This window comes from Psammomys obesus, unplaced genomic scaffold (genome assembly GCF_907164565.1).
Source record: "Psammomys obesus unplaced genomic scaffold, mPsaObe1.curated_primary_1811, whole genome shotgun sequence".
Classification (NCBI taxonomy): Eukaryota; Metazoa; Chordata; class Mammalia; order Rodentia; family Muridae; genus Psammomys; species Psammomys obesus.
In genome coordinates this window covers 447744-472231 of record NW_026596129.1, presented here as the reverse complement: position 1 = coordinate 472231, position 24488 = coordinate 447744, and the positions used below count along the sequence as shown (strand labels likewise).

Sequence of the window (24488 nt, the reverse complement as noted above, 5' to 3'; positions counted from 1 at the left end):
TGGCCTTGGTTTATCTAGTAAGAGCTATCTCAGGCAGGGAGTAGCTAATTCATTTTCTGTCTCCTCCCTAACCTGTGTCCACAGTGGGGCATCCGCCTGCAGGCTCAGGCCCAGCCTTTCCCTACTCAGTAAACTAATCTCTTATCTCACATCCCCTCCCCTCCTGGCACTCCTTGAAGGAACTGACCGTTTCTTTCTTCCTTCTTTTTTTTTTTTTCTTTCTTTCTAGTAACAATAGTAGTAATAATCTGGGAAGGGAAAGCAAAAGAATACACTGGGTGGAAAAGCTGGTTTTGCTCTGACTTTGAAAATGGCAACACATCAGCTTCAGTCTCTTGACTTGGAATGGGAATCCAGTGCTTAACTTCTGGGTGGCTTCTGGTTGATCTGAGCAGGGGTCATCTCTTCCAGACTGCCCCTCTTGTCTTAATCACCACTCCCCTCCCTTCAAATGCTTTGTTTGTAATGAAAAAGTGTCCAGAAGCATTTGTCTCTGGAACAATTACTTTAAACATAGTTACAATACAGACTTCAGTTCAAACACAGAAGAGATTTACTTAGCAAAGTTCCTTTCACCCACCAAATATTACACAAATAGAAGCCTCAACACCACAGTTAAAGAGGACCAGTAGAGAGAACCTCATGTTTGGAACACAAAAGGAAGAATAAAACCAAACCAAACCCAAACGGAAAAACCCCAGAAAGACGAGGAAAGGGCAAGGAAGGAAGAGGAAGGAGAGCAAACACAGCACACGTTACAGTGTCCAGGTACACAGGGAGCCCAGCACAAGGAAAGGGCTCGGCACACATTGAGTAACAGTCCTGGTGATATTTGGTCATATATTCATCAACTACTGACTCTGGAGCGGCTGTTATTGATTGAAGCAGTGACAAATCAAATGGAAAAGGAGGCCGTGGTAGCAAGGTAAGGAGCAGGCTTCAAGTTCTGCAAGCCTTTCGCACTCCACTGTCCAGCTGCCCAGAAACATTGAACCAGGTGGCCTGCTCCATCCAGGCAGGGTTAGAGGTCACCAGGTGAAGCTAACTTGGGTGCTGATCTCACATCAGCTATAAAGCACAAATAGGGACATACATGGTCACCTACCTGTCAGTGGCCAAGGTGGCGACAACCCTTTGGCCTCTTCTGCCTCCGTCCCATGCTGGCTGGGGAATAATGTTGTGACACTCTCCTAATACTGATTGCTCTCTACAGCAAGGTCCCAGAATAGGGTCTCAGAGGCTTCCCCAGCCTATCCTCCAAGAGCCCCAAGGGTAGCCCAGCCACCCAAAGGGCCTACAAATGTATGTGCTATATTGTGGCCTCAGAAGAAGCAGTGATGAGGGGATGGGATATAGATATGGGACAGACTTTGGCCCTGGTGATTATAATGCTCTCTACTTCGGAAAAACAAGGTTCTAGATATTTTGGGGGGGGGGACACATTTTTAATTATTTAAGAATGATCATTTTGCAAAAGAACTGTTACAGCTAAACTTTCTAGCAGATATTGCTCATCAAGAATTACAAAAGCAAATGCAGTTACTCATGGGAGCAGGGAAAAGAGAAAGGGATGTTTCTGGAGTCTTCACTACTTTCTGGAGGAGACCCATTGGACTTGTTGAATGTGACTCTGGGGTCTCTGGCATTCTACCTGGTATAGCTTACAGATTTGGAGACAGGTCAAGCCTCCTATCTCCTCTCCAACCCCTTAACTCAGCAAAGTGAGGAGGGTTTTGAAATGCTCTGAGCCCTGCTAATTGGGGAAGCCTGCCAGACTTACTGCACAAGGCTCTCCCTGGCCAGGGAAGGGTGGAGGAAGTTGGGCCACCCCTATGCATGACAGCTCCCTACCCCTGGAGGTGGGAACTGGGCTGTGCCCACTAAGTTCTGAACTTCAATATGTAAAGGGAGTGCTCTTGTCTCCCCACCCCATGCTGAAATAAACTGTCTTGCACCCAGAATCTTGGGGCCCTTATCACAGCAGAGGAGAAACAAAGCACAAAACCTGGGTGCAGCCTGGGGCTTCCTTCACTTAGCACAAGGAAGCCATTGAAAGAAGCGAGGAAAAGATCACAGATCTGCTTGGACTGAAGAAGTGACCAGCAGATGTCTTTTTTTTTTTTCTTCTTTTTTTTCTTTTTTTTTTTTTTTAATTTTCCCTTGTTCTACTCTATGGTTATCAGAAATATTGTAATTAAGCAACAGGTATAATTTTAAAAGGTCTTTTTTGTGTGGTGCCACAAGCAAAATGAGTTTATAATTGTGCAATATACAGATATATATACATATATATATATATGTACATATATATATATATAAATTCAACTGCTTTGTGTGTCTAGTTGGTGTATAAAATAAAAATAGGAAAACTAAAAGCAAAACTGAAAAGCAAATCAGAAGCCCAGAATAGAAGAGACAAAGCAGACCTGTGCATATAATCTATAAGTTACTGGATATAATCAGAGTCACCAGGAAGAACAGCTTTGCCACTTGACACACAAACACTGCAGGGAGAAGGACTATCAGAGCCAAACCTCTTTGCCTTTTCACCACATTTGCTTTCAGTGCTAATCAGGGCCTGATAAAAGGTGAGAGGGGAAAGCAAGAGCAAAGGTCATTTGGAAATTGTCTAAATTTCTTAAACTCAAAGATAGCACTTAGTTTCTATGAGAGGCCTCCTTCCTCCCAGAGCCTTTCCATTACCTGCCTGCCTGTGTATGTTTTCCCTTTCCATTATATGTTCTCTCATGCTTCCCCAGGGGGTAGGCAGGCTGGCTTAAGGAGGCAGAGAAAGACTCTGGGGTAAGTTTAGGAGGGCATGCCAAAGTGCTTACCACACTGCCATTTAATCTGTGCCAAGATCCTGAGGGTGGGGTAGGCAAGGGACAGAAGGTCCCATGGAGGGATGCTCTGTAGGCAGCAGACCGTCCCTAGTTGTGCAGTAGTGTTGGGCAGGCTCAGTAAAGATAAGAGAGCAGACACTTTGTCCAGGGCCTTCTGGGTCACTGATGAGTGTTCCATGTGATACACCAAGAGCTTCTCTTGCAGCTTTGGCATCTAACCGCCATACCACCAAATGGCAAGGTCAGAAGGGGTGTCGTTGGGTCAGCTACCCAAAAAATGATTGGCTTTCCAATGGGAAAAAAGCCTCAAATATCAAGAAGCTCTTGGTTCCATCTCCTCACATGCAAAAGGCTTCAGCCTGGAGTTCCCTTTGCCCAGATCACTCACCAGACATCTCGGGCCAAGAACTAAGTATTTTTACATCAACATTTTTTCAAAAGCCTCCTCTTATTCATAAGCATAAAAATGTAATTTTTTGCCAAATGTTTTCAAGGTTTTCCTTCCAAATTCTTCAGAACTGGTTTCAGTGTTCAATTTTCCCCCTTTAGCATATAATCTCAGACCCTGGGGGAGGCAGTATCCTAGCAATTTTTAACAATTAGACTAAGCCTTTTCTAAAGATTGATATAGTACCTAAAAGAGAAAGACATAAAAATGGAGAGAATCAACAAATCTCTTCAGAGTGAGGCTGGTTCACTGACGCATAGAGAAGAAGAGCCAGAAGAGGATGTGGATGGAGTGGAGGGCTTGGCCCAGGGGCAGAGCCCTGCTGCATTTGCCCTAGGCCCCTTCACCTTGGGACATTGCTATGCCATGGTCTAAAGGGCTCTAGCAACTGCTTTTTCTGAGTCTTAGTCATTCATCCTAGACTCTGTAGTGTGAACCTGAATCAGCACACAATCTGGGTCAAATATATAGGCTATGAACCGATGCACAAAGGTCTTCCTGAAGAACTGGCACCTGTGATGTCTCCTCAGCTTGGAGAGCCTGGCCAGAATGCTCTAGAAGGAGTCTGGTTAGAGAAGTGGTACAGAGCTCAGGTAGCTGGGCTCCATGAAATCTGGCTGGTCTCATCTGGTCAATTCCAAGCCTTTTTGCTTTTTCCTGGGCAGCCTTGAGCCACTTATTACAACTTATTTAAAATCCAGAGGTTCTGTCAGCTTAGGAAACTTCTTTCTCTGCCAAACCTCGAAGTCTGTTTCTGGTTACTGCCCTGTTTTATCACTGTCACACAGCAAGCTGAGTGAAACAAACAAATAAACAAACAAAAAACAGCAGCAATTTGGGCTGCTCTGTTTTCCACTTCCAATGTTCATAGCCTCTAGTCTGTTGTGATAGCACTGAACAGAGTTGACTATACCCATGCTGGGATCATAGGCTAGTTTGGCACTGGTGGACTGGGGTGGTGGTATTTCTAGACCTCCCCTGTGCCTTTTGATATGGAAATACAGCACCAGCAGAAGGGAGCTGTACTTGGGCCTGGCTGTGACCAAGAGTCCTCAACTCACTGCACTGTCAAGGGCAGCAGTTCCACTGGTTAAGACAGACTCAAGAATGGGTGAAACTGGGCCAAGATGATCATAGTTGGAGGATATACAGCAATCTATCTGGGAGAGGTAGTAACTAACAACTAGAAGAGGGTAGGAAAGACTGGATGTGACCTTAATGACCTAGCCCCAGGAATCTGAAAGCTGTTGGTCAGTTCCTATATTCTTCACATAACTCTGTGAAAGAGACCATCCAATCTTTACAATGTTCAAATACAAGAAAATCAAGGTCACACTCCAGGTCTGAGCCAGACATAGCTGGTGAGAATCCCATGACTTAAGGCTCTTCCTTCTAACCTCCTGTCAACCCCACAAGGCAGAGGCAGCCTGAGAGCTATACAGAGTCCCTGGCTACCAGGGGAAAACCCCACCAAAGCTGCCTGCTTAAAGGAGACTGAATCATGATGCCCTTATATGTGGATGAGGGAATGGGGAAAAATACAAGAAGTGAAGATAACCCTAAGTAGCTACAGGCAACACCACCTGCAGTTTTGGAGCCTCTTTGTGAGGGTAAGTGGAGGGAGGGAGGGGGCTGCAGAGGGGCCCCAAATTAAAGAAAATGGCACCTGAAGTTCTGCAGTCCCAACCGTGAATGTCTAATAGCCTAGGTTGTCTTCCAAAGGATGAGGGAACCCTAACCTAAGGGGTACATCTCATTGGACTAAGTAAGTATAACAGGCAAAACCCCAAGTGAACCACAATAAACAACTTGGTGTCAACCTGGCTAGGTGCTGTAAGGGTATGGAAAGGTGTCCTTGAGGAATGCAAGGCCACTGCAGGGGGTGGGGTGGGGGCAGCAGGGGCCTTTTGTCATTGGAGGAAGGGGAGTTCAGAAGGACACATTCTGGACCCTCCAGAGTCCGTTTTCTGACCCTTCTTCCCTCCCCAGAGAGAAATCAGAGACAAGGCTGACAGAATCAAAAGCAGAGCAGGCAAAAGGACTGCCCGACAGGAAGCTGGTTACAGGGTTTGCTTTTTATAGCACAAGGAAATGGATACAAATACGCTAGAAAGTCCAACTATGATTCTGCAAACAGAATGGGGCAAAATCTCTCACTTAGTTCTAACCATTCCAGAAGAGACAAACATGATTTTATCTTAAACTATCAATTGGAACTGTCAACTATGGTTCCTGATCACTAAAGACTGGCAAGGAAGTGCTAGACAATTTCTATGATGTTTCACTCTTCCATGATTACACCGCAGTAAGGAAGTTGGGGAACAGTAACAAAAATACACAAGACAACACACACTTGACAGTTCATGGCAGCAGCTCACATGGGACGTGCCTGTGGGTGTTTCTGGAAGCATAAGACTGCTGTCTCATTTGCTACTTTGATAAGGTACTTCTCAGTCGGACAGATTTAGATATGAGACATCTCTGTAAACACAGAAAAGGATATACCAATATGATGAAGATATGCAGCTAGATAAGGACTTCCTGAACAGAGGTTAAAACTTTGGGATTCCAAATGAAAACTGACCAATTAAAACCCCACAGCAAAACCAAGCCTCTAAAATCCACTACATTTAATAGAGCAGAGGTTGAAACATGGGATGTGCTGGCATCACCCAGTCCCTAGTGAGCAAATGGGAAAGAGTTCTACTAGAAAAAGACTTGGTGTGTGCGTCTGAAGAAGGGCCAGGGGCCCTGCTGTCACTCTCTGCTCAGGTCTGCATCTGTCTTGACAGGTCCCCTGCCCACACTATGCTTGACATCAGATTTCTGAGTGGGGTCAAGGGTAGTGCGCACAGGCCCCTTTGGGTCACTCAGTGATTCTAGGAGGCCACAGGGGGCCCCTATATGTCCTTCAGCTACCAAATGTGAACCAGTTTCTCTATCCCACTTTTCTACAGTAGAAGGTGAAAAGGCTCATTGTTTAGCATCTGAAAAGCCTTTTTTTCTTAGCAAAGAAGAGGGAGCTACTACCTAGGAGAGCAAGAGCTTACTACCTTCTTGTTCTTCACAGAGACAAGGGAGGACTCAGCAAAGCCCAGCACTTGCTCAGGGTTAAACATGATAGCTGGCATTGGCAATGGGAAGTCAAAGGGCAGGGAGAATCCTAGGGCTGCGGTTGAATGCTGTCAGATAAGCATGTGGTTGGGCACTGCAGTTGCCTAGAACAGAAGAGACAACTAGGAGCTAGGGGTAGGAGGATGGGGAAGAAATGAAAGCATGAAATGGAAGGACGAAAGAGAAAGCAATCAGGAAGTCCTTATAAAATTGCAGCAAACACTTAGAGTTTCGGAGCTTCGTGGGAACCCTATGTGCTGAGCCCACTTTAAAACAAGCGCAGGTATATACAGATCCAGGTAGTTCTGAACACTGCCATGTCTGGTGGCTTGTGGGACAAACTGTCACCATTTCAAGCCAGTTTGCTTTTGGAGCATCTGTTTGTTTTGAAGTGGGAACATGAAGACTCAATAGTGCAAATAATTCTAAGCTGTCCCTAAAGGAGAAGTGGAAAGTAATTGGAAGAATATTTTCCTTTCTTCCCCTACACCCCTTGTCTCATTCACTAAGTCCCGAACTACAAGTCACAGACTGCTCTCTTGTTTTGTGGCACTAGGCCTGGCTTGATTCACCTAGCCTGCCTGTACCTTGTCCTGCTGCCTCTACGGCACCTTTTTAGCATTATCCTCTAGGGGAACATGTGAACAGATGATGATACTTCACTCTGGGCCATCCTCTTTTCTGGCTCAGGCCAGAAAATCCAGCAATTTAGGACTTGCTCCTAGCCATGCCAGGGCTGGATCAGACAGGTGCCACTTTCCTGTTTTGCAAAAAATCTTTGTCAGTTTTGGATTGGGTTGGTGTGGAGCCAGAATGTGCCACAACAGTTGGAATTATTGTGCCACAATCACTGGCCACTTTCATAGTCTTCTCTAAAGAATCTAATGGTTTCTCCTGCCTCAAACCTCCCAGTTCCTCAGATTGGGAGTTAAGGTGGTGAAAGAGTCAGGGAAGCTATGGACAGGGCACCAATGGCACCAAAAATGGGAGTGTCCTCTCAATTGCTCTCTCTAATGAGCACATGGGGGGGTTGTTGTGGGGAGTGCCCGGTCAACAGCTTGTCTGGTCAGTAGTATCTGCAGCAAGCCTTGTTGAAGGAGCCTAGTTTAGAAAAGTGCAAAGCTACTTCTGGCCCTGGTTAGGTCTTCAACCTGACTGTGCTTGTCGATAAGAAAAACATCCCAATGCTCCAACTACTCCCACCCCGAAGCCACGAAACTCTAAGTTTACTGAAAGAAAAAAAAATATTTTTTATTTCAGTTAATCGGGAAGCTTTGTCAGAGCCCTACCCATAAGGAGAAGAGACAACAGCTGCCTTTATTCTTGTTGGTTTGCTTTGCAATCCACTCTGTGTAAAGTCAGCTAACTCTCTCGGTCACGGGCGTCCGGCTGTCCACAGGCTCCTCTCTGTTTGGCCTTGGCATGGAGGATGAAACAATGTCTTTGCGCTCTCCCTCCCCTCGGTGTTTGTACTTTTCTGCAACTGTGGTGGCGGTTGCAACCATGGGCTGAGTCTTAGCTGGCTCCTTGGGGCAGCCATCACTCTCCAGGGAGCCTCCTCGGGACATTTCCTCTTTGCAGATGCTGCTGCTCAAGTCCTGCGGCTCAGGGGTGCTGATGGGGTCCTCTGAGCTCTCAGGCTCAGGCTCAGGTGGGGGTGGGAGCAGTGGCATGGGGGCCTTTGGGGACTCTGAATGATGGTGGTGATGATGATGCTCCTTCTTAGGTGGTGAGGAGGCACTGCTGCTGCGCCCCTTGGGGCTGCTCTCCTTGCTCTTTCGCCCAGGGCTCTTGCAGGTCTTCAGTCCCTTCCCACTCTTCTCACCAAGGGTAGACACCAGCAGGGGCTTCACTACTTCTTTCACCTCAATGCTGACTGTCTCCCGGGTCTTGCGCTTCTTGATTGGGAGCACAGTCTCATGCACAGTCCGTATGGAAGATTCCTTCACGGCTTTCTTTTTGGCCTCAGCAGCAGCAGCTGCCACCACACTTCCAGGCTTCCTGCCCCGTTTCTTAGGGATGGCCTGGGGGTCAGCTTCAGCTTTTCGCTTTCTGCCAGGGCGTTTGATCACCATGACCTGGGCAGACGTGGTAGCCCCACCTCCCTCACCCTTACCCCCAGGTGGTGCTTGGAAAGGCATCTTGACAAGAAGTTTCCCAGGGCTCTTCTCCAGGACCCTTTTCATCTGAACACCTTCTGATGCTGTTGCCTTTGGTCTCCCAGAGCCACTCCCTTTGGGGCGTCCCCGACCCCTGCCAGTTCCAGGAGTTTTTGGAGATTTGGGCTTCTTAGGTGGTTTCTGCTCTCTCCTGGAGGGGCTCCCTCTCCCAGTTACCGTGAAGTCAAAATCATTAGGGTCCAAGGAGGTGTCGCCTACCTTTTCAAAGTATGCAATCAATTCCACTTTCGAACGAAAGGCTTTTCCCTGGGGACTGTGGAGACAAACAGAGAGACCCAAAGAATAGTCAGAAGGTTTTAACAACTTAGAGGTTAAGGTAGAAAAGGTGGTATTTACAAGCTTTCTTCTAAGACGTTGTAGGTGAACAAGGATCAAAGTAAAGAACTGAGATAACCTAAAACTAGAGGGCATTAACCAAGCCAGATGCATGGGTAAAAATTATGTTACTTAGGGGTAGTGGGCATCCATACAGCTTGCTAAGGAGCCAGAACAGCTGGGCCTGAAAACAGGACCTGCCCGACTTCAAGCCCACTCCTCTGTACCCCCTGGCTTCCCCACAATCCAGAAACCAAAGGGGTGAAGCCTGGTACTGGGGGACCACTGGGCTGGGCTGATTCTGTTGGTTGGTACCCAGACCTAATCCACCACCAAAACATTCCTGCATCTTAATCAAGGCATGGTGTCCAGCCTCTTTGGGAATCTATTTCACTGCAATAAAGCTTTCCTTATCCTTCTTAGACTGGAAGATTAAATAAACCCAAAAATACTGGGGAAATTACTAGCTTTTCTGGGATAATTTAGGGGGCCGGACTGATGTACTTCTTAGCTGCTTCTCTAAACCGCTGGCTCCAGAAGTACTCTGCTTCAACAGAAAATACTAAGAGATCAGCCAAACCAGGACAAATGCAAAAGGAGAAATTGGAAAGGCACACAGAGACCATTTGTGTCCCTTTCCAAAGACTCTGTCAGAGAGCAAAACCTTTCCCAGCATCAATTTAGAGACAAACAGAAAGAACTTGACATGTGGCATGGGTAAAGGGCATACTACTCTAAAGAAGGACAACAAGGTAGGGACCTCTGTAGTGCTTTCTGAACATAACGGTGTGGATGTTATTTTTAAATGTCCTACAGGAGGCATATACTTTTCCACATAGCTGTAGTTCCAGTGGGTCCTTGTATCTAGCCCTCCCACCCACCTGGCCTTCCCTATTCCATAGACAAAAGACTTGCTCTTACTTACTTGATCAAATACACATCATATTTTCCAGCAGAGCGGCCAGACTTCCTTTGCTTAAGTTTTCTTGTCCAACCTTCAGGCAAGGTGGGGTCATCATACATGGGTCCCCGGTCACGAATGATGGAACGTCGCTGTTTCGGGGAAGCAGAGGCTTCTGGCACTGCTGGGGCAGAGCTTGAGCTTTCTGATGTCTCTGCTTTGCCTGCTTCTGCTGGCTCTGCAGAATGATGGGCTGAAGGCTGTAGTGGCTCATGTTTGCCCTCTTTGTCTTCCTTCTTGTCTTTCTTCACCTTCTTAAACTTCAGGGGTTTGTCTTTGAGGCTCTGAAGATCCTGGTCTTCCGACTTTTCCTCCCTGAAGTATTAAACAAATATGTAAGTATTAGAGAACAAACTTGTCTGCAGAGTAGTGAGTACAGATGAGCTTGGGCACCACAGGAGACCCTTGGCTGTTGCATACTCTGATGTTGGTAAATTCCCTAGGACAATGTATCCTTGGGCCAACATGCACCCAAAGATTTCTTTAGTAGCTTTGGGTTACTGGTGATATTGGTCAAATGCACTTGACCTTTATCATACTACTCCAAACCCTAGTTCTAGTGCTGTGAAAATGGCACATTTTTCTCCTGAATATAACCACTGGCACAACTCACTTTATAAGTTGCACCTGAATTCCCCCTGGGCTTGCCACATGACAAGAGGTTCTCCACTGTTGGAAAATTAACTGCCGACTGCAACATGTTTTAGGAGCACAAACCCCCTGGAAGGTGGAATACACCACAGTCATGAAAAGAACATTCAGGATTGGAATTGGGCAACCTGAGATCCAATTCTGGCTTTGCCATTTTCTTTTATGTGTTTTAGGTACATGTATGTGTGCGTATCACGTAAGTGCCTAATACCAGTAGAAGGAACTGGGTCCCTTGGGATTGAAGATACAGATGGTTGTGATCCACCACGTGGGTGCTGGGAATTAAATGTAGGTGCTCTGAAATAGCAGCCAGTGCTTTTAACTTCTGAGTCATTGCTCCAACCTCATGACTTTGGCATTCTCAAAACAAGGACCCCAGCAATTGATTTCAGCAGTCTAAGCACCAGTTTCCTCATCCCAACAGTAGCTAATCTCATCCCACTAGCATGAGAATTATGGACAAAAGACCCCAAGGTACGGCATAACTATTGCTTACTTAGGCAAATTGCAACTGCTGCCTATGGTTCTAGTATGAGGGAAAAAAAAAAAGCGTATTCGGGGTCACATGGGTCTTTACCACATGATATTCTTTAGATTCTCCCCCCCCACACACACACACAAAATCACCTTATTTGTTTTTGTTTTTCGAGACAAGGTTTCTCTGTGTAACCTTGGCTGGCCTGGACTTTGTAGACCAGGCTGGCCTGGAACTCATCTGCCTGCCTCTGTCCACATGAAGGAATGGGCAGGTGTCCTGTCCTAGAATATGGTAGTTGCAAGCCGGGCATGGTAGCACACACCTGTAATTCCAACTCTCAGGAGACAGAGGCAGGCTCATTCTACAGGTTTTGGTTCTTGGTGCAGTCCCTTTATGTACGTTAGAGTTTGAAGCCTGTCTCTGATGCTCTAGTGACCACTGTACAGAGACACAGTGAGTCTCTCTCTGACTAAAGAATCTGGCCATACTGCACTGCTTGCACCTCGGAGCTACAGGCTAGACTAAGGAAGGTTTGGAAAGAAGTAGCAGCTGGTCGAAGACTAGCAGAATTAGGACTGTGAGGTACATCTGGAAGCACTGTGGTAAGCTCTCAGTGACAGAAGAAAGAAGGGGTACTCACCAGCAAAGCTGGTAAGAAAAAGAGCAACAGTTACTTGTCACTTGCATGGAACTCCACAGGGCCCTTTGGAATACCAGGGCTGCTCCCCTGAGACTGAACTTAAGTTTGAAAAAACTGCTAGACTAACAGGACAAGCTGGCTTCTTTGGAATTTTCACTTGTATTCTGAAATATGTTAGCCACCATCAAATACAAACCACATGAGCAAAGGATCACCTTCTAGAAACCTATCTATAATGGAAGTTTGAGTTTTTTTAAAAAAACTGTTATGTTATTAAATACGTTTTTGTTTTAATCCCAAGTTGGGACTTTAGTCTGTCCACAGCTGATAAATGCCTTCTGCAGGGCATGGTCTTTGCCAGCTGGTAATGGCTTGTCTCATGCAGCACAGAGAGGGGTGTGGTCTAGGACTCTGAAGGATATAAAAACAAGAGCCCAGAAAGAGAAAGTGTGGCAGTTTAGAGAGACGCAGGAGAGACACTTCATGGCATAGCAGCTTGGAGGAGGTAGACGGAGCAGATTGCTTGCTGCATTTGCTGTCGACGGAGAACTGGTATGGCCCCAAAAGAATCCCTTGACCATAAACAGCTGGGAGAAGTAAACGGGTCTGTGGCTTCTCTCCCCACTAACCTTCTCTCTCTTACCTACGATTAAAGAGTTGGTGGAAGGGAGGTATAGGCCTAAACATCTCAAATCAAATAGAGTTTAAAAAAAAAAAAAGCATAACACTACCCTAAGGAGATATCTCTGGAAATGCTTAACAACAAAGTTATGACATTTTTCACTAAAATTTTGTTTTCACTAGCTAAGACTGCAGGCCTCTCAGGTCCTCATCACCAAGGAGATCTGGTGAATAAAATATGGGATGTCTACATACTGGACGGCTGTGCAGCTAGAGAAAGACGAGTTTCATTATTTTTTCTGAAGTAAAAAAACAAACTGTAGACATGATTCCCATATGAATCAGGTGTGCAGGATTGTAGGCTAGACTAGAATAATGAAGTCTAGGGTAGGTGAGAACAAGGTAAGAGCTCTTGTTGAACACTTCTTGGAATATAATTGTGTCTAATGAATCACATAAATGTTAACATTACAAAAAATAAAACAAAGTAACAAAACTATAATATTATAATGTGTGCAAACAGGAACAAAGGAGCTTAACTATATTATCAAATGTAATATAGTACACAAAAATGACTAAGTTTTGAACGAAGTATTCTTGTAGTGGGATATATTCCAAAGCCAGTGGTAATATCCCTGGGGTAGTACATATATTACACCAGCTCAAAGGTGAAATGGGTGACTCTGGTTCTGGGGCATCCTATGGTGCCAGTAAAGCTGGGGATGGGATTATAAGATCAGAGTGGGGGTTGGGGTCAAGAAAAACTTTTAGCAATAGCCTAGGCATGGGCAAGGATGTAGGCAGCAATGGATTTGAGATTTGTTTAGCAGGGGAATCAACAGAGCTTAACGGTAGACAGGGCAGAACTAAGTTAAGAATTGTGGGCAGATAGCAGTGTCAATGATTGAGAAAGGGAACTCTGGGTGAGGAACAGTAGCCCCTGACCTCAACTCTGCCCAGTGCTGGGATTACAAGCATGTTCCATCACGACAGCTAATTCTATATTTAAAAACAAGCAACAGAGCTGGAAATATGGCTCAGTGTTTAGGAGCACATCCTGCTCCTGCAGAGGAACCAGGTTTGGTTCCCAGATACCTAGGATCGTAAGACCACTTGGAACCATTTGTAACTCCAGTTCCAGGTGATCTGACCACCTTTGCTGCTGGCCTCTATGGGCTCGTGCATGCATGTGGTGCACATACAGACAAGCAGGAACACACATGTACACTTATACTAACAAAAATCAGTAACACCAAAATAACAAAAGCCTACAAAGCAGCCTGGATTCTTTCTAGATGTGGAAGGAAGGTAAAAAGGATACAAACGATGTGATTTCAAAGAAGTAACACTTGCCCAAGGGCCTGTTCAGTCCCGGGGGAAGTGTTCATGAGTACAGGATCCAAGGGAGGAGAGCTAGGCTGGGATGCCAGATGACTTCCCAAGGTTTCCCTCCAAGAGGTCTGTCATCTTTAGTAAAGTACATTTCCAAAGAAACCAAATACATGTGTTTCTTTTGTTGTTCTCTAGTCTGTAATGGAAGTTTTTGTTTTTGTTTTGTATGTTATGTAAATATGCTTTTGTTTTAATTCCAAGAGTGAGATTTTAGTTGGGCTATAGTTTGTCTACACCTGTTAACTGTCTCAGTTGGAGTTGGAGCATGGCTTCTGTCAGCTGGTAATGGCCTTCCACGTATGGAGAGGGCTAAGGACTCAGAGTATAAATATGAGGGCAGAGGAGGAATGTGTGTGGCATTTGGTGTTGGTGTGTGTCGTGTAACAGTTTGGAGAGACCAGAGATCGTGTGGTGGTTTGGAGCAGACAGACAGACAGAAACACTTCGGGGCGCAGTGATGTGGAGGAGACTGGTAGCTGCACCTGTGGTTGATGGAGATTGGTATGGAGCACTAAAAGAACCGCTTGACTCTAAACAGCAGGGAGAAGTAAAGGGGTCCGGGCCCCTCTCCCCACTAACCTTTTCTCCTACTTAAGGTTTGGGGACTGGTGGAAGGGGGATAGATGCCTAAACACCCCAAATAGAGTTAAGAAAAAGACTGCTACAGGCGGCTTTCTACTACACTAGTTCCCAACCCTTGTCAGTCTATTACAATATTTTTTCATCATCATCATCATTATTATTTACAATTTATTCACTTTGTATCCTGGGTGTAGTCCCCTCCCTCATCTCCCCTCGGTCCCACCCTCTCTCCTTTGTCCCTCCATTTTTTCATGATTTCATGGTGAGCCAAGCACCTAGTTCATATGTTCATACAGTTCAAAATTGGAAGTGTCATCAGAAAACCAACATTTTCAACTTTGGGATGTTCACAGATGAAGGAAAAAGGAAGCTTAGCTACACAAAGGAACTTGTCTGAGGTCACTGTTGACTTTATTGCCAGATAAGAGGACTTAAAATGGATAGATTTTCACTACAAATACGGATATGTGTTCATCAACTGCCTTTGTTATTGTGTCTGTACTATTAATCACTGTGATGCCTTTCCCCAGAAGGAAAAGTGACCCATGATACCCTCCCCGTATCAACAGCAGCTCTAGGCCTGCTCTTTCCTGCTTTTTCATTTGGAGATCTTTCATCCTGTAGGTTAAGGTGGTGCTCTTCAAAAGCTTTCCTTCTTTCCTCCCCTGTGGCCTGGAAGCAAACTCCACTATCCCTCACTGTCCAACTCAGTGCTCACTTAATAAACATATGCCAAGTGAACAGTCAGGACATAGACAGTGTGCTACATCTGCTTCTTTTGGTATCTGTATCTCTCTAACCAGAGGTTAGGTTAGTGCTTCAGATAGGCTTTGAATAAATGAACAAAAGGCAAGCTTAGGAAATAGCAGTAGTGTTGGACATCAGTGGTGTGGAAGTGATAGAAGATGAGATTGGGAAGGTCAATGATGGTTCTAGATCACAGGACAGTAATATAGAAGATGATTACAACAATAGGACTGCTCAGTTTCCAGTTAATGTGACACAGCCCTTCCACTGAAATACCTTAAAATGCTGAACCAGAAAAATATCTCAGAGAAGACATTACAGGATGTCTTAAACACACCTGCAAGGAAGGAAGGAAGGAAGGAATACACAGAGTAAAGAATAAGTAAGAAGTGTGAGAAGAAAGAACATCTGAACATAACACACAATCCTAATTTTAAAGGTGCACATACAAAAAAATGCATTAATGGGACATTCTGGGAAATGTGAATAAGACTCTACATTAGCTCACTGCTAAACTTCCAGAGTGTTGTAACTATGCTGTCTGCTATTAGGAAAGTCAGGCTTAAGTATTTATAACCGAGTGTCTTGATGTCTTCAGACTTCTATGGGAAAATAATTCTGGTGTAGAAGGGATATGTATAGTGTCAGTGTGATAACAAGCTTCAAAAGGGGAAATGACATTAATATCACCAGAAACTCTACTGGTTTATGGCAATTAAATTTTTAAGACAGAGTCTCTTTACTATGTAGCTCTGATGGTGCTGGAACTCACTATGTAGATCGGGCTGGATACGAACACCCAGAGAACCCCTGGCTATGCATCCTCAGTGCTGGGGTTAAAGTGTACACCATCATACCCAGCCTGATGGTAATTATTTTTAAGGTTATGCTAGGCAGTGCTCTACCACTGAACCACATCCTCAGCTCCAAGAGTAGCATTTTGAATAGTAACAAGCAAGCTTCTTTTTTTTTAAATATATATTTTTATTTAATACAATTTATTCACTTTACCCAGCTGCAGCACCCACTCTCCTTCCCTCTCAATCCCACCCCCCTTCCCTCTCTTCCTCATCTCCTCCTATGTCCCTTCCCCAGTCCACTGATAGGGGAGGAACTCCTCCCCTTCCGTTTGACCCTAGCCTATAAGGTGTCATCAGGACTGGATGCATTGTCTTCCTCTGTAGCCTGGTAAGGCTGCCCCCCCCTCCACGGGGAAGGTGATCAAAGAGCCAGCCACTGAGTTCATGTCAGAGACAGTCCCTGCTCCCCTTACTAGGAACCAACCCACTTGGAGACTGAGCTGTCATGGGCTACATCTATGAAGGAGTTCTAGGTTATTTCCATGCATGGCCCTTGATTGGAGTTTCAGTCTCAGAAAAGACCCTGGGGCCAGAATTGTTGGTTCTGTTGCTCTCCTTGTGGAGCGCCAGACCCTTCCATGTCTTTCTATATCCCCCTTCTTTACTAAGATTCCCTGAACTCTGCCCAAAGTTTGGCTGTGAGTCCAGCATCCACTTTAATACCCTGATGGGTAGTCTTTCGGAGGGCCTGTGGTAGGCTCCTCTCCTGTTCCTTGTTTTCACCGTCTTCTGATGTCTATCCAGTTTGACTTCCTGAATGAGGATCGATCAGTTTACCCAGAGGCCTCCTTCTTGCTTAGCTTCTTTAGGTGTACAGATTTTATTATGTTTATCCCATATTATATGTCTAATATCCACTTCTAAGTGAGTATATAGCATGTGTGTCTTTCTGCTTCTGGGATACCTCACTCAGGATGATCTTTTCTAGATCCCACCATTTGCCTGCAATTTTCTTGATTTCCTTGGTTTTTATTGCTGAGTAATATTCCATTGTATAAATGTACCACAATTTCTGTATCCATTCCTCAGTTGAGGGACATCTGGGTTGTTTCCAGGTTCTGGCTATCACGAATAAAGCTGCTATGAACATGGTTCAGCAAATGTTCTTGTTGTATACTTGAGCATCTTTTGGATATATGTCCAGTGGTGATATACCTGGATCTTGTCTAATTTATTGTTTTCAGCTCTGACTTTGATTATTTCCAGCCATCTACTCCTTTTTGGTGTGTCTGCTTCTTTTTATTCTAGGGCTCTTACGTGAGCCATTAATTTGCTTGAATGAGCTGTCTCGAATTTCTTCTTGTAGGCACTTAGTGCCATGAACTTTCCTCTTAGCACTGCTTTCACTGTGTCTCATAAGTTTGTTATGCATTCATTTTCATTGAATTCTAGGAAGTCTTTAGTTTCTTTCTTTATTTCTTCCCTAATCCAGCTGTCATTGAGGAGAGAGTTGTTCAGTTTCCATGTGAGTGTAGGTTTTTTGCTGTTTCTGTTGTTGTTGAGGTCCAGCTTAAGTCCATGGTGGTCAGATAGGATACAAAGGATTATTTCAATCTTCTTGTATCTGTTGAGGCTTGCTTTGTGACCAACCATATGGTCTATGGAGAAGGTTCCATGAGGAGCTGAGAAGAAGGTAATTTTTTTGTGTGTGTTTGGGCGAAAGGTTCTGTAGACGTCTGTTAAGTCCATTTATTTCACGACCTCTGTTAGAGTCATTGTTTCTTTGTTTAATTTGTTTTGTTGACCTGTCCTTTGTTGAGAGTGGGGTGTTGAAGTCTTCCACTATTATTGTGTCAGGATCTATGTGTGGTTTAAGTTTTATTAATGTTTCTTTTACAAATGTGGGTGCCCTTGTGTTTGGGGCATAGATGTTCAGAATTGTGATGTCTTCCTGGTGGAATTTTCCCTTGATGAGTATGAAGTGTCCTTCCCCATCTCTTTTGATTAATTTTGGTTGAAAATCTATTTTATTAGATATTAGAATGGCTACTCCTGCTTGCTTCTTGGGTCCATTTGACAAGCAAGCTTCTTAACAAAGAAAATAAGTGCCTTTCTATTACAAAGAGACTGTAGAGACACAACTGGACTTAGAAAGCAGAGGCAAGAGGATCACTGCAAGTTCTAGATCAGGCTGCATATTACATACATGATGAGTTCTAGGCTAGCTAGCACTACATATCCACACCCTGCTATTTATTTATTCATTTATTTATTTATTTGACCCCAAACAGGGTCCCATTATGTAGCTCTGGCTGTCCTAGAACTTAGTATGTTGACCAGGCTGACACAGATACGCATGCCTCTGTCTCCTAAGTGCTGGGATTAAAGGTCCATACAGCTTGATTTAAACAACAACAACAACAACAACAACAACAACAACAACAACAACAAAAACCCTACCTGGAAACCTTGATGAAGCACTTTCTTTTCGTAGCTCAGTCACAATGCTAACCACAACACTATGTTGTACAAGGTGACGCTGCCACATGGGGACAAAATATATATATAAAGCTATGGCCTTCATGTTTAAGGAAAAAAAAAGCACTGCCAAAGGTAGCCTAATCTAGGCTCCTAGAGCTTGCCTGCCCAAGAGCAACTGATATTCAGGATCTTCTGAAACAGCATGAGAAAGAAAGTAGGCTGGTTGTGATGAGAAGTGATGGCTATAGTGTGCTACAGTACTATAGTAATCAGACCTCCACTCCTATCCCCCGGCCCCCAATACAGGGTCTCACAGACTCCAGGCTGGCTTGAAACTCTTGGTCCCCCAAGTGCTGGCTGGGATTACAGGTGTATACAATGTCCACCTTTACAACCAAATTTTATCTTTTTATGCTTGTACGTGCTGGTGTGTGTGTGTGTGTGTGTGTGTGTGTGTAACCAGAAGACAATCTTGAGTGTCACCTTCAAGAATGCTACCTAGTTCCTTTAAGGTCTTTTACTGGCCCGGAACTTATTAGTTAGGCTACCCTGGGTTGTCAGTGAGCCCCAGGGATCATCTTATCTTTACCTCTCCAGTGCTAGGCTTTCATGTGTGTGCCATCACATTTAGCTTTGTATATAGGTTCTTGGGAATCAAACTCAGGTTCTTATAGTTGTGAGGTTATCTCCTAGCCCCTGTAAGCAGCATTTTTAATGCATTCACTAGTGAGCTCTATTTACCAAACTACACACTTGCCATGGTTCCATCCTAGCTTTTCTTTTAAGTACTCATACTTTTGAGTTGGGTAAATCTCAATGATAAAGAACTTGCCTTTTTTGTTTGAGGCTCCTGGTTTAATGCCCAGCAATGAAAAAAGTGAACCCTCCAACCCCCCAAAATGTACATACCACTTGGAACAGGAAAGCCTTCATAGATCTTAAATATCTATAAATCACAAGATAATGTTCTTGGGTAATGAAACAATAGTCAATGATTCAACAGTGTAAACATTAGGTCAAAGACTTCACTGGTTCACTGGATACAGCAAAGGAAAATTATGAGTTGGAGAAATCTTGTTGCACCTGGAGGCCAAATCATTATATCCCAAGGAATTGGGTGGTGAGAATTACCTGTATTTTATAGTGTGAGTTACCTACAGTAACCACATTGAGAGGCCCTGAAGGCAGTATCAGGAGGTTGTGTTCTTCCCTCAGCATGCCAACATGGGCAGCCTAAGCCACTCAAACAACCATAGTTGAGGAAGGACTCACAATTCCTAAGGCTTTTATTTTATTTTTTAATTTTTTGATACAGGTTTCTCTGTGTAGCCCTAGCTCTCCTGGACTCACTTTGTAGACCAGGCTGTCATTGAACTCACAGAGATCCACCTGCCTCTGCCTCCCAAGTGCTGGGAATAAAGGCACGCACCACCGCACCTGGCAATTATGTGTATCTGTGTGCGGTATATGCAAGTGAGTGCAAATACCCATGGAGGCCAGGGGCATCAACTGCCTCTAGTTGGAGTTATAGGAAGTTGTAAGACACCCAGCATGGTGTTTAGAATCAAACTCAGGTCCACTGGAAAAACAGCAAGTGCTTTAATGACTGAGCCATCTGTCTTAGTTACTTTTATATAGATATGACAAAACAGCACGAGCAATGCAACTTATAAAATAAAAGTGTTTAGTTGGCTTATAGTTTTTAGAAGATTAGAGCCCATGATGGTGGAGCAAGGCACAGTGGCAGGACCATCTGAGAGCTAACTCTTATTCCACAAATTAGAGTCAGAGAGGACTCTAGCCCCCTAAAGCTCTAAGTTACAAATTACATGCTTTCTTTCTTTTTAAATTGCCTTGGTCCTGTGTTGTTGTTGTTTTTTTTTTTTTTAAATCACAGCACCAGAAAAGTAAGAAACCACTTCTCAGCACCCCACCCTCACTTTTTGAGACTCACTACATCTGGCTTAGAACTATGTGGAGTAGGCTGGCTTTGAATTCTCAAAGATCCACTTGCCTCAGCTTCTTGAGTGCTGGGATTAAAGGGATGTACTGCCATGTCTAGGAAGGGATTTCTTTAAAAGTTTATGTGTATGGGTGTTTTGCCTGATCGCATGTGTGCACACTGTGGGCATACAGCACCTGAGGATGTCAGAAGAGGCCAGATAGAGCTGGAGTTGCAGGTGGTTGTTAGCTGCCATGTGGGTGCTGGGAATTGAACCTGGGTAGTTCACAAGAGCTCTTGACCATTGAGCCATCTCTCTAGCCCCAATGGGGTTCTTACAATATAAATGAGTTATCATGATAAAGAGAAACAAAACAAATAAAAAGATGAGCATGATATATATACCTTATGTGATATTTATTTGCAATACTGCTTTTCCACTAAGATATCACAATCACTATAACTCAACCCATTGAGAAAACAACAAGTGGGATTGGCTCAGTAGTTAAAGGTACTTTCTACTCTTGTAGAACTGAACTACTTGAGTTCAGTTCCCAGCACCCATTTGGATGGTTCATTATCACCTGTAATTCTAGCTCCAAGGGATCTGATGCTTTCTTCTGACTTCTGTGAGCACCCACAATCATGTGGGATATACTCACATAGACATACACATAAATAAAATGAAAAAAAATTGACAAAGTTAAGGGTTTTACTTCCTAAGTTTTATCAAAAAACATCCCCAAAAGTTTGAATTGGTTCTTAGAGAATCCAAAAACAAAATAAACCTAGATAATTCAGATTGTACTGAATAAAAATTATGTCTCCTAGAAACTAACCACAGAGTATCATTTATTCAAAGAAAATGTACCTTACTGTAAAACTATTAAAAAGTTAAAAGATAAGTAATTATACAATATAACACATCCTACAATACCAGACTCCTTTCTTTCAATCTTACAGGACAAAATTAAACACGTTTAAATTACTGAGACCCAGAAAGTCCAATTAGCCACGGCAAAGAAAACACACTCCCAAGCTACAGCAGTCACCTACCAGTGAAAGAAGCAGCTGAAGCCTTGTGAGTGAACCTGGACACCAAGCACAGGTGACACACATACTTAGATGCAACGGTTAGATTTTAGGAAACAAGACAGAAAAACCTCCTTTTCTGGTCCCTTAGACATCCAGGAAGTTTCTTTCAAATACTCTTTTCACTGACTAGTTGTTGGGTACTTCAACAGAAACGGTGCCCTCCTATATAGAGGAAGTGATGGGAAGTCACCTGTGCACGAGGGGCTCATTAACCATGAGGGCAGAGCAATATGCCAGGAAGGGGCAGTGACAGATGCTTACAGGGATTGGCTAGAGCCCAGATGGAGTGTGGCAAATTACCCGGGACTGGAGCTGGGCATAGTACTAGTCTCTGTTCATTCCTAAGGTTCCCTCTAGTGAAACAGAAAACCACAGTGGCCATTCTCATGGGTACTTTAAGAGGTACATCTGTTGGCAAAATACAAATGTTACACAAATATGAAGCCACAGATTGCAGAGACACCTGATTTTTATATTTAAAAGGAGGACGAATGTGTGGGTGCTATTTAGACTCTCAATGATTTATACTGTTTTGGGTGACTACAATCCCCCAAAAGTAACCCCAAACCCATATATCTTCCCTTTCTGTATCTCTGACTCACAGATACAAGTCCAATTAACTCATGAACAAGAGTGTCCTTGTTGGCCACACAAAAGTTGATGAGCTAACAGCAGTGCAGACTATTACATTCTGTCCTGCTTACTTTTAAGACAAAAACCTTAGAGCAAAGTCCCAATGCCTAATTATGCATCCACTCAATATGGATGATTCTAGATACTGGAGATATACAAGTATCTATATACTTCAACCCTCTGCCTTCATGGGGCTCAGATTAATGTGGGGAGGAGAATACTAACAAAAATATTCAGCTTGTGCAGAGGGTGATAAGTGTTAGGATTGGCAGTGAAGGGGTGGAGGAATAAGACTTTGACCTAGAAAGATGTGGCTAGAGAGGGTCATAGTGGAAGTGAAACGACAAAAGGAGTTAAGTGTGTGATACCAGGAACAGAGGCCAGAACAGGGGCCAAAAGGCCTGGAATAGGGATGTGTCAGGGTGGCTCCAAGAAGCCTTTGTTACTCCTCTGACCCTAATGCAGTGGATAGTGATCACTACATTAGGCTTTACAGAAAACCAGGGCAAGGAGATTCTGGCCATGACTCTCTGAGTAAGAAGGTACACTCTGGAGGTTTTTAAACAGAAGAGCATCCTACTCTGGTTCACAAGTTGAAGGACTGAGCATAGACAAGGAGGCAGGATGCTTAGACCAAATACAGATGGTAGAAGTGAGAAGAATTGTTAGATTCTACAACTATGTTGCAGATAGAATGAGTGGGATTTGCGGACAAATAGGGCAGACAACAAGCACGAGATTTCTCCTCTAAGGAGGAGGAAGGAGTTGCCTGATTCAAAGGAGATCAGAGCAAGAGAAGTCCTGGGGAAAGGAAGCTCTATCACTTGGTCCAGCCTGGATACAAAAATTTGGAACAATGGTTTGCAAACTGTTGGGGACTCAAGAGACTGGGCAAACTTTGAGAGTGAGGGTGGAGAAGCCTGGGCCTGAGGCCCTTCCATGTTACACAGGGAACAAAGGAAGATGAAGAAAGGGATATTTATACACTTGCCCAGAACTTCTGGAGGACCAATGGACCCCAGGCACTATTCTAGTTAGATGCTTGGGACACATCATGAATCAGTGGAAAACCCTGTCTTAAACAGCATATGCTACAATGTGCTGACAGTCAAATAAGCACTGTCAGCTACATAGTGTTAAAAAGGGACAAAAGCTGTGGTTGGAGGAGAAAAAAAAAAAGCACAATCATGGTAGACCTCATGAGAAGGTGGACATCCAGATACTCACAGAAGAAAGAGACTGCCTTCTATAGTTATTAGGATCAAATGATGCTGAGAAGTCCTGGAATAAGAAAAGCAAAAACTGTACCTGTATTGAAAAAAAATATGAAGATCATTACTGGGGAGGCCTTACTATGTAGCTTGGCCTAGCTGAGGCAAGAGCTCAGGAAAGCATGGAGAGAGACAGAGTCTCACTGGAAAGGAAAGGGGAAAGGGAACTGGTGAAGCTGTAAGAGATCAGGAGCAAGAAACAGTTCCACTGAAGTGAACAAGTAGGAACTTGTTCCTCTAGGGAATTGAGGTGAAAGCCTGATGCCAGAGAGCCGCATCAGGAGACACATCCTGAAACAGAAACAAGAGTGCAGAGGACTGGGTCTCTCATAGCATAAGGGAGATGGTGGCAGGGAAGGGTGGGGGTGATGCTGGTCTGTGGGCATTGTCTTTGAACTGCTCCCCTGTACTTTGGAAACTAAGAGAACAATTAGCAGGTGAGAAGGAGGTATGATGGCCTGTTTTAATTGATAGGAAGTTTCCCTTTTCCCCTAACCTCACTTCCCCACCGTCTGGGCAAAGGATCACATACTGAAGCCTTGATCCCCAGCTGGTGGAACCAATCACTGGGAGGTGACTGAACCATGAGGGCTCTATGAATTCACAACTTGACAGCATTACTGGGAAGTGGTAGAAATGTTACTAGGTATGATCCAGCTAGAAGAAATAGGTGACTGAGGGACATGCCTTGGAGGGATGTAGTTTGTCCTCTACTTTAAGCTTTCCCATGCTTCTTGGTCACCATGAATTAAGAAGTTCTTCTCTAACACCCTTCTGCCATGATCCTGTTCTCACCACAGGTCCAGAAACAATGGAGCCAGCTGACTATGAAAGGAGACATTGGAAAGTGAGCCAAATACATCCATCCTCCTTTAAGTTTTCCTCAGGTAAAACACATGGTCAAAGGAGATGGAACAAACAGAGATATGGGGAGCTATAGTGTCCAAGTAATATGAGGTTCACTTGGAGCATATTAAAGAGGAACCACATCCAGTGTATATGGAACAGGCTGGAGCAAGGCAGATAACTGAATTATACCAGAGCTGGTGCTTTGATGACTGATTACAAACAACTGGCCATGGTATTGAAACTGGAAAGGAGATGAGTGGGAGGCACAGACAGATTAAAGATGGAAGCAAATATGGATTAAGTGTCCTCAAGACAATGAGAGTACTGGAGTAGGACACTATAAGCAGTAAACTTAAAACCTAAGAGGAGCTCTATAGTGAGAATTGTTTAATTGTGATTTTTTTTTATAAAACAGAAATATTATGGTAATATGCTTTAGTTTTAA

General features: G+C 44.1%; 1 protein-coding gene across 1 annotated transcript in view; it reads right to left on the bottom strand.

Annotated features, from left to right (window-relative positions):
- Positions 1 to 201: 201 nt before the first annotated feature.
- The window catches only part of Mecp2 (methyl-CpG binding protein 2), a 65515-nt gene continuing 41228 nt past the window's right edge, over positions 202 to 24488 (bottom strand). Inside the window, exons 2-3 of the mRNA XM_055591791.1 lie at positions 9826 to 10176; positions 202 to 8838 (exon numbers count right to left, since the gene is read on the bottom strand). Coding sequence (XP_055447766.1) covers positions 7764 to 8838; positions 9826 to 10176 — 1426 coding nt within the window. The 3' untranslated portion in view covers positions 202 to 7763. The remainder of the gene's footprint in view (positions 8839 to 9825; positions 10177 to 24488) is intronic.